Source organism: Miniopterus schreibersii (assembly GCF_964146895.1).
Source record: "Miniopterus schreibersii genome assembly, chromosome: 21".
NCBI lineage: Eukaryota > Metazoa > Chordata > Mammalia > Chiroptera > Miniopteridae > Miniopterus > Miniopterus schreibersii.
Window position 1 is genome coordinate 8,281,260 of NC_138123.1, and position 12,110 is coordinate 8,293,369.

General features: G+C 36.1%; 1 protein-coding gene across 2 annotated transcripts in view; it reads left to right on the forward strand.

The window, feature by feature from the left end:
• The window catches only part of AHCTF1 (AT-hook containing transcription factor 1), a 56,945-nt gene that overhangs the window by 42,144 nt on the left and 2,691 nt on the right, over positions 1-12,110 (forward strand). For both annotated transcript variants that reach the window (XM_081123772.1, XM_081123773.1), the window contains 6 exons: positions 330-453; positions 2,701-2,780; positions 4,389-4,597; positions 6,136-7,963; positions 10,586-10,719; positions 11,841-11,908. In XM_081123772.1, coding sequence (XP_080979898.1) covers positions 330-453; positions 2,701-2,780; positions 4,389-4,597; positions 6,136-7,963; positions 10,586-10,719; positions 11,841-11,908 — 2,443 coding nt within the window. The remainder of the gene's footprint in view (positions 1-329; positions 454-2,700; positions 2,781-4,388; positions 4,598-6,135; positions 7,964-10,585; positions 10,720-11,840; positions 11,909-12,110) is intronic.

A 12,110-nucleotide genomic window follows, 5' to 3' on the forward strand; every position in this document is an offset into this window, starting at 1 on the left:
CTTGTTTTTACCCCTTTAAATGGGGATAGTAGTACTACCACTTTGAATGTTGAGGATTAAGTGAATTGATGCATGTAAAAACACTTGTAGCAGTGCCTGTTAAGACTAAAGTGAGAAGTGGTAGATTAAAGGAAGGGGAGGGGAGCTCTTGGGCTAGGCTCAGAGAATTAGAAGGAACCAGTTGCCCTTCTAATGTCAAGGGAATAAACCTAAACATACAGAAGAGCAGACCTAACAATTTGTTCAAAAAGTACTAGTCCAAGACTATGAGTAATTGCTAAACATTTAACGTAAGTAATTGTGAATATTCTGAACTGTATGATTTATAGGCATTTTAGAAGACGCAGAAACAAAGGATCTTTTAGTTGCAGAAGAAGCACTTTCAGGATTAAATCACTTCAGCCCTATTCAAGGAGTTGAAGCGTCTCTTTGTGTACCATCAACCCATGAAAGGTAAGTTTTTTAGAGAAAATTTCAGATATTAATAATGTTTAGTGAACCTGAGCCAGTCGTAAAATAGTCTATGCATAGATCTGCTCTTATTTAGATCTTTGACATTTCCATAATGGGTATTGTTTTCTGTTATGAAAGAAGTTCATTTATACAACAACTGTGTGTTATTTAGTAGTTATCATGAACTCTTAGAATGATACTAAACATTTCCTGAATATACAGAGACCTACATGATGCATTGAGATAGAACTCACATTCTTTGGTGGTCCTATATTTGTTAAAGACTAAAAGTTTCAGTCACAGTCATCCATTCCTCCATGCCTTCCACTTGGTGGTTTCAGGATGATCAGGTGTAAGTTTCCTATAGCGTCAAGGTGGAGCATGGAGCATAGGGGAGATAGTTCAGAGGCAGTTTTGTTCCTTACCATTTGGTCGATACAGAACTCCAGCAAAGTTTTAACTTTTTAAATGACTGCGTAAACTGTTATGCTCACACTTAGTTTGATTTAGCACTTGCACATTTAGGAGATGTGCTAGATGATGTAGGGCAGTGCTACTAAAGTGTGGTCTAACAGATTGATGCCAGCTTTCCAAACAGTTTATGGTTCACAACAAGATAAGAAGCTTGTGTTAGAATATAAATTAGTACAGCCCTCACCAGGTGGCCCAGTTGGTTGGAGCATTGTTTCATGCACCAAAAGGGTACGGATTCAATCCTCGGGCAGGGCATGTATGGGAGACAACCGATCCTTGTTTCGCCCCCTCCCCCCCCCCCCCCGCCTCTCATCAACAAACATATAAAAATTAGTACACCACTTCCTTTATTGAAAGCTGAACTAATCAGTGGAGTAATTGATTCACCTTATGACACAAGCTCCTTATTTCATTGCAAGACTGGACACGTTGCACATCACTGATAATAATAACAACAGTAACACCATTGTAGAGGATACCAAAAAAGGTGCAGTTTCAATTACTACGAACTAGTAAGAAGCCCTGGCCTAGTAGCTCATTTGGTTAGTGCCTCATCCCGATACACCAAGGTTGCAGGTTTGATCCCCAGTCAGGATACATACAAGATTCAAGCAGTTAATGCATAAATAAGAGGAACAACAAATTGACTTTTTTCTCTCTCTCTAAAACGCAATTTTTTAAAAAATTGGGGGGAAAAAGAATAATTTACTAAGCTTAACCCACATAAAACATAATTTACAACATTGTAAATGGTTTATTACTTTATAAGACCTGAGAGTGATTTTATAAACCACTAACTGAAATCATAATCATTACTTCTCATACATTGAACTCAATTATATGCTGCTTTTCTGAGAAGAGAAATTCTGATTAGCTGTAATCTTTGCCAGGCCTTCATGGAAAAAGTGGGAGAAAACAATATGAAAGGATTAGCTGGACTGTTTTATTCTAATGTGTGTTTTTTTAATTTAATGAAAACTAATATTTCTTGCAATGGGTTTGATGGATAATTGTAACAATCAGAAAGCAAAGAGCAGTCACATGACAGGAAACTTTTGTCATCAGTGGTAATCTAGGTGAATATTCTCCATCTTGGCAAGCTAGTTCCTTTTTGAATATAAACTAATTTAGTTGTTGGTTCTTATTCTTACTATAAACGTGATTAAGTCTTACAAATTATAAATAAATGTATAATTTACTTTATAATTGTGTCTTTCCCATTTTTAAAAATCAGCATGCTTTAGTTGGATTTTGGGGGAAGTCCAGCTCAGAATGGGAAGGATCACTGTCACTATATTTCCAGAACTTAATTTCATAAAGTGGATTAATACAAGTCCCATTGCTTTTCCATTTGGAGTTATTTTACTCTTTACAGTTAGCATTAAAATACTGAGCCTGTTTCTACTGAGTATGTAGGAAATAATCCATAATATTTGACAAATTTATGTGGGAAATGTGACCACAGCTGATTAAAAATTGGTATGAATGTAATTTGTACTGAGCAACATTTTAAAATTATTTTATTTGTAGTTTAAGGCCATGGCATTGTTACCAACAAAGTAAAATATTGGAAAATGGGAGAAGTAAATATAGCATTACTCGTTTCTTCACTTGTAAATTTTATAGTGAAGTTCAAAATGAACTTACCTAGTATTAATTTCTCTGAATCTTGGTTTCAATCAGCAGTATGACAGGAGAGGGCGTAGGGTTTAAAGCATGTTAGAGAAGATAAGATCCTCTCACACTGTAAAGTATGTATTTCTATTTCTAAAGGAAAATCCTTACCCCAAAGTCCAAGATACCAATTTCAGACGAAGTATCAGTTGAAATCTGCACTTCTACAATTCGAGCAGGTAACGATAAATGTATTATTTTGACTTCAGAATTATTTCATTGTAGCGTTTTGAATAAAGACTTTTATTCTTAGAACAAAGGAATCTATTCAGATTTTTTTTTATCTCAATTTTTTATCTCTGATGTATATGGTGTTTGGAGGTGTATCAACTATCAAAACAGTGGGTTGCTTGTAAGGCACTCTGATTCTAACTATTCTAAGTAGAAATCTTAGAATGGTTTTTGTGAACATATTTTCCTTCAGAACATCAAAGAAAAGCAAAGTAAATTACCAATTCCCACCCAGCCTGACTGCTTACCTGCTTCTTGATCTTCTGAGACTCATATCTACACAGGGCAACTTCCTTTTTCCTGATTTTTTTTGCCCTGTGTATATTTCCCCTTATATGTTGAAAGAGGAGAGGAGATAAATATGGTAGCTAAAGAGTACAGGAGCCTTAAACCAGACTGTTTGGGTTCATAACCCAGTTCTGCACTTACTATGTGTGAGACTGGTCTATACATTGTTTTCTCAAATAAAGGTGGTTTATGCTTTCATACACTGATGAGACTGGAAGGGAAAGTTCGTATCTTCCCATTCCTCTTTGCCAAACTAGCAGGTGAAAAACTTTTTCCATGTTTTTTTAATAAGTAGTCTTTGTATATTAGCCCCATTATCTACTAAATGGGTAAAAATGCTTTTCCCAAGTTGGTCTTTTTATTGATTTTTCTTAATCTTCACCAATATTTTTTTTTTGTTGCTTTTTAGAGAGAGTGGAAGGGAGAGTGAGAGGGAGAAAGAGAGAAGCGTCGATGTGAGAGAGACACATCAACTGGTTGCCTCCCACATGTGCTCCAACCAGGGATTGAACCTGCAACCCAGGTACATGCCCTTGACTGAGAATTGAACCCTTGACCCTGAGGTGCTTGGACTGAAGCTCTAACCACAGAGCCACACCAGCCAGGGCAACACTAAAGGATTTTTAATTTAGAGTATTGTATCATTCACAAACTAAATCCAAATATGGCCTGCAAGTGCTAGTGACATAAAATTTTGGCAAAGAGGAAGGTGAAAAGAGATACCCACCCTCAAGTTGTTTTTTTAAGTGGTGAAGTGTATTTGTGGCCATTTGGGTGCTTTCTGCGAAAAGAAAGATTATCTAGCCCTTTTTACAGCTAGATCAAAGCCCAGATTGCATATCCCTCCTGTAATTCTATAATTGCTCAACAAGGATAGCTGGTTATCTAACCTGGTGAACATAATTTTCAGATTAATTTAAGGAACAACTATCCAAGCTCCTCAAAGCATTTATCATATTGATGTTTTCCAATAACTGCAAAAATCATATTCCAGTTGAGAAAAAACAATGTTGTCATTTTCAAATGTAACATTTATCTAATGTTTTATCCCTGTGAAAGCACATGTATTGTTTAAACAATAATTGGATACTGAAGAAACAGGATTAATGTGTAAATCCTCGTGGGCTTTTCCCCATTAAGGTAACAGTTTTTCAAGGAAATATTCTTAAGTGCAGTGTAGCCTTTTCCCTTCTGTTTGCTTCCCAAATAGTGTATATATAATTTTTGTGGCTTAAAACATGAAGGATGAATTCTCATTTTTCTTTCAGCTGTGGCCAGTGTCCTTGATGATAATGGAAGCTCTGGGCTCATTATCTCTGAAAGTCCTATTATCTCTGAACATAGGCTTGACCAGGAAATAGCAGTGAATTTAAAAGAAGATCATGAAATAGAAGTTGACGTACTAAAAGAAAGTGCTGACTTACCAGAAGAAAAGCGTCCAATTTCTGACGATTCTCCTGATACTCAAGAAGTTCATGTAAAAAAAATTAATTTTTTAATTCTTTGTCAGTCTTTCTGTTTTGATTTAGTTAGGTTTCATGCCATAGTTCAAGTTCAAACCTAATATATTCATTTACCTAATTGCTATATAAAAACCTCTTTATAAAAAATCTGTGTTTCAAAATATTTTGTGGAATATAAAAGAACACATCCTTTAAGTAAGAGATTATTTTTCTCACTTAACCAAAACCAAAAGGCTGTGGTAAAGAAGTCACAAATTTAACAGTGTAATTTTTGCTTAGTATCTGGTGCAAATGAAAGTTCTTTTAGTCATAAGAAAGCAGATACTGGCTACTCCAAAGAGAAGTAGGACATTGAAACTCTTCAGAGAATGTATTTGAAAATAATTGAATGTGATTAAATAGAATTTTTCCCCCTGCATACTTGTGGGAGGGTGATGCTCACCCGGCTGGGGTTGGACTTCTAAACACTCCAGGAAGGGTTTTTCTTGGTACGTAATATGATCTTTGGTTTCTAAAAATTCTACCAATTCTCTTATTATCGACAGGCAACATTTATATGATAAATGAATTTAAGATGGTGAAAAACCAGCTCTTTTAATTATTTATAGAAATTTGGTTGTATAGTATTTGGCAAGTTTCTTAACTCAGAAACGTCATGGCTGTCTATATTTATTTTTATGACTTCTCACGTGGAATAGATGGATAAAGTCCCGTTCCTTTAGCTGGGAAGCATAAAGCTTGTGGGCCTGGTGTAAGTGGGAGTCCTCATTTCTGGGTGTTTCCAGCCTGTCACCTCTGAATGTTTGGGGAGTGGGAAAATGTCATTGTCTAGGTGGGTGCTAATGTTCTACCTTCTTGGTCAGGAGATCTCTCTGTTACTCTCTACCTCCTCCTTTTTCTCCCCTTCCCTTACCAAAAGGTAAATGCAAGGACCATTCCTCCTTCCACCACACCCTTGCAGGAGAGGTCCTGACCCTGAGAGCCTTAGGAATTTCATGGTTTATGCAGCCCCAGCAAAGGCAAGAGGATTGAGTCTAGCCCAAGGGGCTGTGTAGGTGAAGTGCACTCTTCTTCAACCTCGCGGGTCGGGGCATAGAGGAGCGTGGGTAGCCAGGGAACGGGGTTGTCAGGAAAGCAGCTTGGGGGTTATTTCTTTATCTCCAGTTAATTTTTTTCTTGGGTGAGAATAGAATAAGTCCTTAATTCTTCTCACAACTGTTAGCATCATAATAATTTTCAAGGTTTTGTTAATTAAGACTGTCTTTTTTAGCCAGGGAAGTGTGGGTATCTGTATTAATTCCATTCAGACTCTTAATCTTTTTCTGTCTAGTTATTTTGACTAAGAAAGTCTGATTGCTTAAGTGGATGTTTTATAAAGTAAACCCATAAGTATATGCCACGTCAAAGGTAGTTTATGTTTAAAATTCATACACCAAGGGTGAGATGGTCACTTAAAAACATTGTTTTAAGTTTAAATACATATATATGTGTGTGTGTGTGTGTATATATATATAAATTCTTTAACCAGTCTCTTATCTTTAATTCACTTTAGGTGATTGAAAATGAAAAGCTTGAAGTTCAAGATTCAGGACAAGAGGCTAGGAATCTTTCATTTAATGAGTATCCCTCAGGAACTCTTAAGCTTCAATATAATTTTGAGACCATAGAGCAACAGTTTTGTGACTTGCCTGATAATAAAGACTCTGCTGAATGTGGTGACATTGCTGAAGTAGATGGAGAACTTTTTGTAGCTCAGAGCAACTTCACCTTGATATTGGAAGGTGAAGAAGAAGTTGAGACAGGTGATTCTGCAGCATCTAACATGTTAGCCAAAGCAGCTAACGCAGTAACTGAGCCAAAACACATGTACTCTGGGGAAAGTGATAACCATGGACATGTTGCAAATTTGCCATCTGTCATAACTAGTGATCAAGAGTCCCAAAAGATAGAGACATTACCATATGTGCCTGAGCCAATTAAAGTAGCAATTACAGAAAATATACTAGATGTAATTAAAGACACAAGAAGTAAAGAAATTACTTCAGATACAATGGAACAGTCCATTCAAGAAAACATACCTTTAATAAGCCAAGAGGTAATGAGTTCCACCAAGCTAGTAAAATCTACATTTAAGACTGTTCAAGAAACAAGTACAGTGAATGTAAATGTTAGCCAAGTTAATGACACAATTTCATCCAGAACTCGAACAAGACGACGACGTGTCCAAAGCCTGGATGTCAAGTCAGTGCAACAGGAAGAGTCAGCAGATGTTGCTTCTCCTGAGATGCTGGGACTTTCAGTTACAAAGAAAACTAGGAAAACACAAGAAATTTCTCAGGCTTCTGAAAGTGCCTTTCCCAATGTCAGAGAAATAGCTGAGAACCAGCAAATATCACCAAGTTCTGTTACTCCTAAGAGAGGAAGGAGAAAGAAGGGTATTAATCAAGACTCCGAGAGTATTAACTCTGTGGAACAAGAAGTGCAGGTCACTCCAGGTAGGGTATTAAGAAGTTCAAGAGCATCTCAGCTGTTGGAATCAACAACCACAGAAACTCCTCTTAGAAAAGAAGCTAAGCTTTCATCTGTTACAAAAAAGACTCCAAAAAGAACAAAAAAATCTATAAAAAATCAGGACAGTGTTGAAATTGTAAATGATCTAAAAGTTAGTGAAGTGGCAAGTCCTAGCATGAGCAGCAAACGACTGAGAGGTACTAATTTAGAACCTTCTGAAGACACAGGACATGAACAAGATGGGAAGTTGAGTGAACAGCAACTGCCTATTCAACGTAGTAAGAGAGTTAAAAAGAGAGACGTTAAGGCATCAGGTGGTAGAGGCTCTGAACTTGATTCATCCCACTTGACTCTTGAAGCAGAATTTGATATGCCTGCCACACCTCGGAAACGTGGCAGACCAAGAAAAATAAACCCATCACTAGATGTAGGACCTGAGGCTGTTAAGGAAGGGAGAACTCCCAAGAACAGCACAGCTCTCAGCATCCAAAAGAGATCTACAAGAAACACCCCAGCTAGAAGTGAAAATGTTGATGTTGGAAAGCCAACTTTAGAAAAATCAGTTTTAGTGCCAAATGAAGAACTTGTTACAGTGATGAGCTCTAAGAAAAAGATTACAAAAAGGATTGAGAATCAAAGCCAAAAACGTTCATTACGCTCAATATCAGAAAAATACATGGACGAGGACCTGACGCAAAAGGAACCAAAGGACCGAGGGGAAAGACCACTTGCCAAAACTCCTTTGACTCAATTTTCCCGTAGCACAAGGACTAGATCTAGCAAGACCATCTTACTGCCAGACTTTTCTGAACCAGAAAATGAGTCTGTATTTTCTCCCCCTGTGTCAAAAGTTTCAAGGAAAGAGAAAGGTACTTTTACTTCTATTCAAAGCACAATTCTCATTCAGTCTTTCGCTTCAGAATTGTTTTAAGCATGATTTTATTTTATTTAGACTTTATTTCTTCTAAAGATGATTTGTAGTTACAGGGAATTTCCTCCCTTTCCAAAACAAAACAATTTTGATGTTTTAATGGTAAAATTTAAAGATTTCATATTTTAAAGTTTATTTTGAGGTTCAAGAATTTTCTGGTTCAATGTAAACTTTAAAATCCTATAATTTACGTTTAATTTTTTAGAACAAAATCGTCTCTTTTTATTCTGCTCTTATATCCTAAGTGACTTAATTTTGGTTTTTCCCCAAATAGAAGCAGCAGAATTTTATTGATTAGGATACAGAAATTAAGTCCATGTTGTCTGTTGCCCATTGTCCTGGCTACAGAACCCAACCTCCCTCAGAGCCATTGATGAGCTAATGACTCTATTGTTTGGTTGACATAGCTCATATCTTCTTAGCGGTGATGGGTCTTTCACAAGGGTGAAAATAATTTACTCTGTTTATGGTTAAAGCACAGATATACATAAAGTACATAAATAGATATGTAATATATCTGTGCTGTTAAAAATTCTTGCAGAGCAGGGGGATATCAGTGAGGGATAGCAAACATATCAATAACTCTGATCTTTTGCCATCTTTACATAGTCATCTACTATAACTTTTTTCTGTGATAAAAATAATACATGCCTGCCATAGAAAATTAAAAATAGATACTCTATCCATTTAGAGTACCACTAACCACTGGTCACATTATCCTTCCGGTCACTGGTATATATAGTTAGGTTTTTTTCTTTTTAAAAAAACCCAACAAACTATGGTTTGTGTATATGTCTATGTTCTGCTTCCCTTCCCACCCCCACTTATTTCACGAGCATTTTCAGATACTCTTATTCTCAAAACCCTGAGTGTGCATGGATTTTGTATTTGAATATGGTTGTTTTTGAATATCCAAATTAAAAAGGAAAATTTCTGTCCTTTTGGTAGAGTACACATGTGGCATTTCATCTCACTAATGTGCCACAGACTGCTTAAATATTCTCCTGTTAGGTATTTGAGTTGTTTCCACGTTTTCTAGTAGTAGTATAAATAGACACCTTCTAGTACGAGATGAACAAATTACAGATGAGAATTTTGAGACTGGGATCTCTCATTTCTGCCACTTACTAGCTGGGCAGAAAGTTATTTAACCTTTCTGAACCTTTTTCTCTCATCTTTACTGTGAAGGTAGTAATGCCTACCCTACAGGGTGCTTGTGAGTATTCATGACTTTAACAAAGCAATTACCACCATAGGATGCAGTTTCCTTTCTTCTTTTGTCCTGAGATTATAGTTTCTATACTGCTAAGAACATCTCTCCCCCCTGTGCCTGTTTAAATTGTAATTTCAAAGCTCCTTTAGGGAGGGTTGGAAGGTTCACAGGAGTGGATACAGAAATATTAGGCTAGAAATTTAGATTACATTAGAAAGCTGGAGGCTGTCCTTTAATGTATTGAAACCTGTCAAAGAAACAGGTTATCTTAAAATTTTATTTAGATGTGTTTTATAGCTAAAACAGTGTGAAGCTTGACATTTCAATAAATTTTCTCCAATTTCCACTACTCCTCAGCAGATACTTAAGAAGGATCTGTTATATGCCTGAGGCTATACTAGGGTATACATTTATCAATTCAATTCTCACTAAAACTCAGTTAAGTATTGAGGAAATTGGTGTTCAGTGAGACTGGGCACCCACAAAGGCAAACATCTACAAAGCACTTAGTATGCCACACATTGTTCTTAATCCCTTAATCTTCATTGATAACTTGATAGTGCTATTAATAACCCCATTTTGTAGAAATTGAGGCACAGAGACTTCTCAGTAACTTTTACCTTTGGCCCCACAGCTAGTAAGGCCAGAAGCTGGGATTTAATCTCTGGCAGAGTGGTTCAGCTACACCATGCCACTTCCACAATTACATTGTTAATTGACATTAATATGGAAACTCTAAGTCTGTGATACATGTTTTTAATTATCCTTCTTAAACCATTTTTATAGATCTGTGGAATAGCTTCCTATCAGCTTTTAAAAAATATTATTTTCTCTCTGCTTGCTTTTTCTGTTTATGATGTGGACGTTTCTGTTGTTCCCCTTGACTAGAATATTAACTCAGAATGAGCTAGAAGGAGAGGTTTGAGTTACTTTTTTGTAAATAAAATTAATAAATAAAAACCTTGTCTCTGGAACAGTAAGAATTAATGAAGCAAACTAGCTCAGGTTATATGTGAGATTGATGTTTCTCTCAGAATGTTTGAGGAGCAGTGAAGATTGAAACTAGTATAGTAATACTATTTTGTATCTGCTTTAAGTCCTGTTTTTATATTATGACATTATTTAGTTTGCAGCATTAACTGTTTCTAAACACTTAATTACCCAGATGATGTTGGGGGTTTTCCTGTCATTTTTCTCATGGGTACCATGTTATGATACTAGTGTTTTCTCTTGGGGGAATATTTATATCTTTCTAATACACATCATTTATTTCAGACTTTCTGTAAAAAAGTATATTTTATATAAAGTGATATAGATACAGTGTTGTTTTTTGTACCCTTTTTTTAGCTAAAAAAGTAGAAGCTCCTGAACAGCTGAAAGAATTAGTTTCAGATTTATCTTCTCCATTTGTCCTCTCACCTCCTGCTCTGAGGACCAGGCGGAAGAACATGTCTAATACACCCAAATTTGTACATCAACTGGTAAGAAATGCATAATTTTATTTGTGTGTTTGTTTAAGCTTGCTTTTTATTATTTTATTTATTTTTTGAAGCAATGTTCCTCAGTAAACTTTTTTTAAAAAGAGCCTGTATTTTTATTACCCTGAAATTGCCTTGTCTACACTTTTGAGACCCTACATTTAAGAAAGATTTGTGGTGTGTTACTGATGGTATATTATTGGCAGCTGCAGTTTGAATTACTGATTAGGGGATAGATTTTTAAATTTTAGTGTCTCATCAAAATTACCTGGATGTGTTTAATTTAAAATGTGTAAGTCCCTGAACCCTGGAATGTTATCCATAGACCACACTTGAAGAGACAGTGTTTGAGTCGATTCCAGAGTCGATTCCATCACCTAATTACACAAAACTCTAAAATAAAAATCGTTCAGGGATTATGAGACCCTTGTATTTGCCAACATAAATTCATAAGCATTTTTTGAAATCTCTGTTATTATCTAGCTACTATGCAAGGACAGAAACTTAGACAAAAATAATTCGGGTAATTCCTCGTCTTTCAGGAGCTCGGTTTAATTGAGAAGGCAGAAACACACATGATTATTTTATAGCATAATAAGAATCATTTATACCCAAATACCGCTGTAGACAGAAGGTAAAGGAGACAAGCATTCTTGGCAGAGAAAACAGCAGATGCAGAGGCACAAAAGCATGACAACATATTGGGGGGGTGGGGGGGGGGGCGTTTGCACATTAACAAATAGCCCTGTACATACTTTAAATTGTTTCTATGAAAAATGAATTCTGGTGAGGAAAAGTAGTCTCTGGTGGCCCAACTCTTACGAGATGATGAGAGCCTGGATTTGGACAGAGGCAATGAGAACAAAAGGGCTGTGAGCAATGGACGCATTTAAAAAAATGAAACTGAGAGGACAGGTAATTGAATGTGTCAGGGTGAGGGAATAAAAAGTGGTCTTAGCTGACTGAGTTTTCTACCAAGAAATAAGAGTTCATTTGGGACTTGCTGAGTTTGAATTCATTAGCACTGTTTGACTATATTCCTTGACTTAGTAAAGAACTTTTTAAGTTTAGACTTTAAATGTTTAATTACTGAAGATTTGTCTTTTTAAAATTTTAACCCTTAGGAAGACAGTGCTGTGGGACAGCAAAAAGTGAAAAGAATCAGGACTGAAACACCAAAACAAGCAAGCAGGTATGACTTTTTCCAGCTATAATTTCTGTTTTGCTTCTTAAAATTAGATTTGAGGAGTTGATTTAAAAGAGAAAATCAGGCTCCTTAGAAAAGGGTAATTCTTAGGGGCATTTATAAGCACTTGCTCCTTGCAATTGTTAGATTTCACTGTAGAAGCTAGATTTCTTTATAGTGGGAAAGCCCATTCATCCTTTTTAGAGGG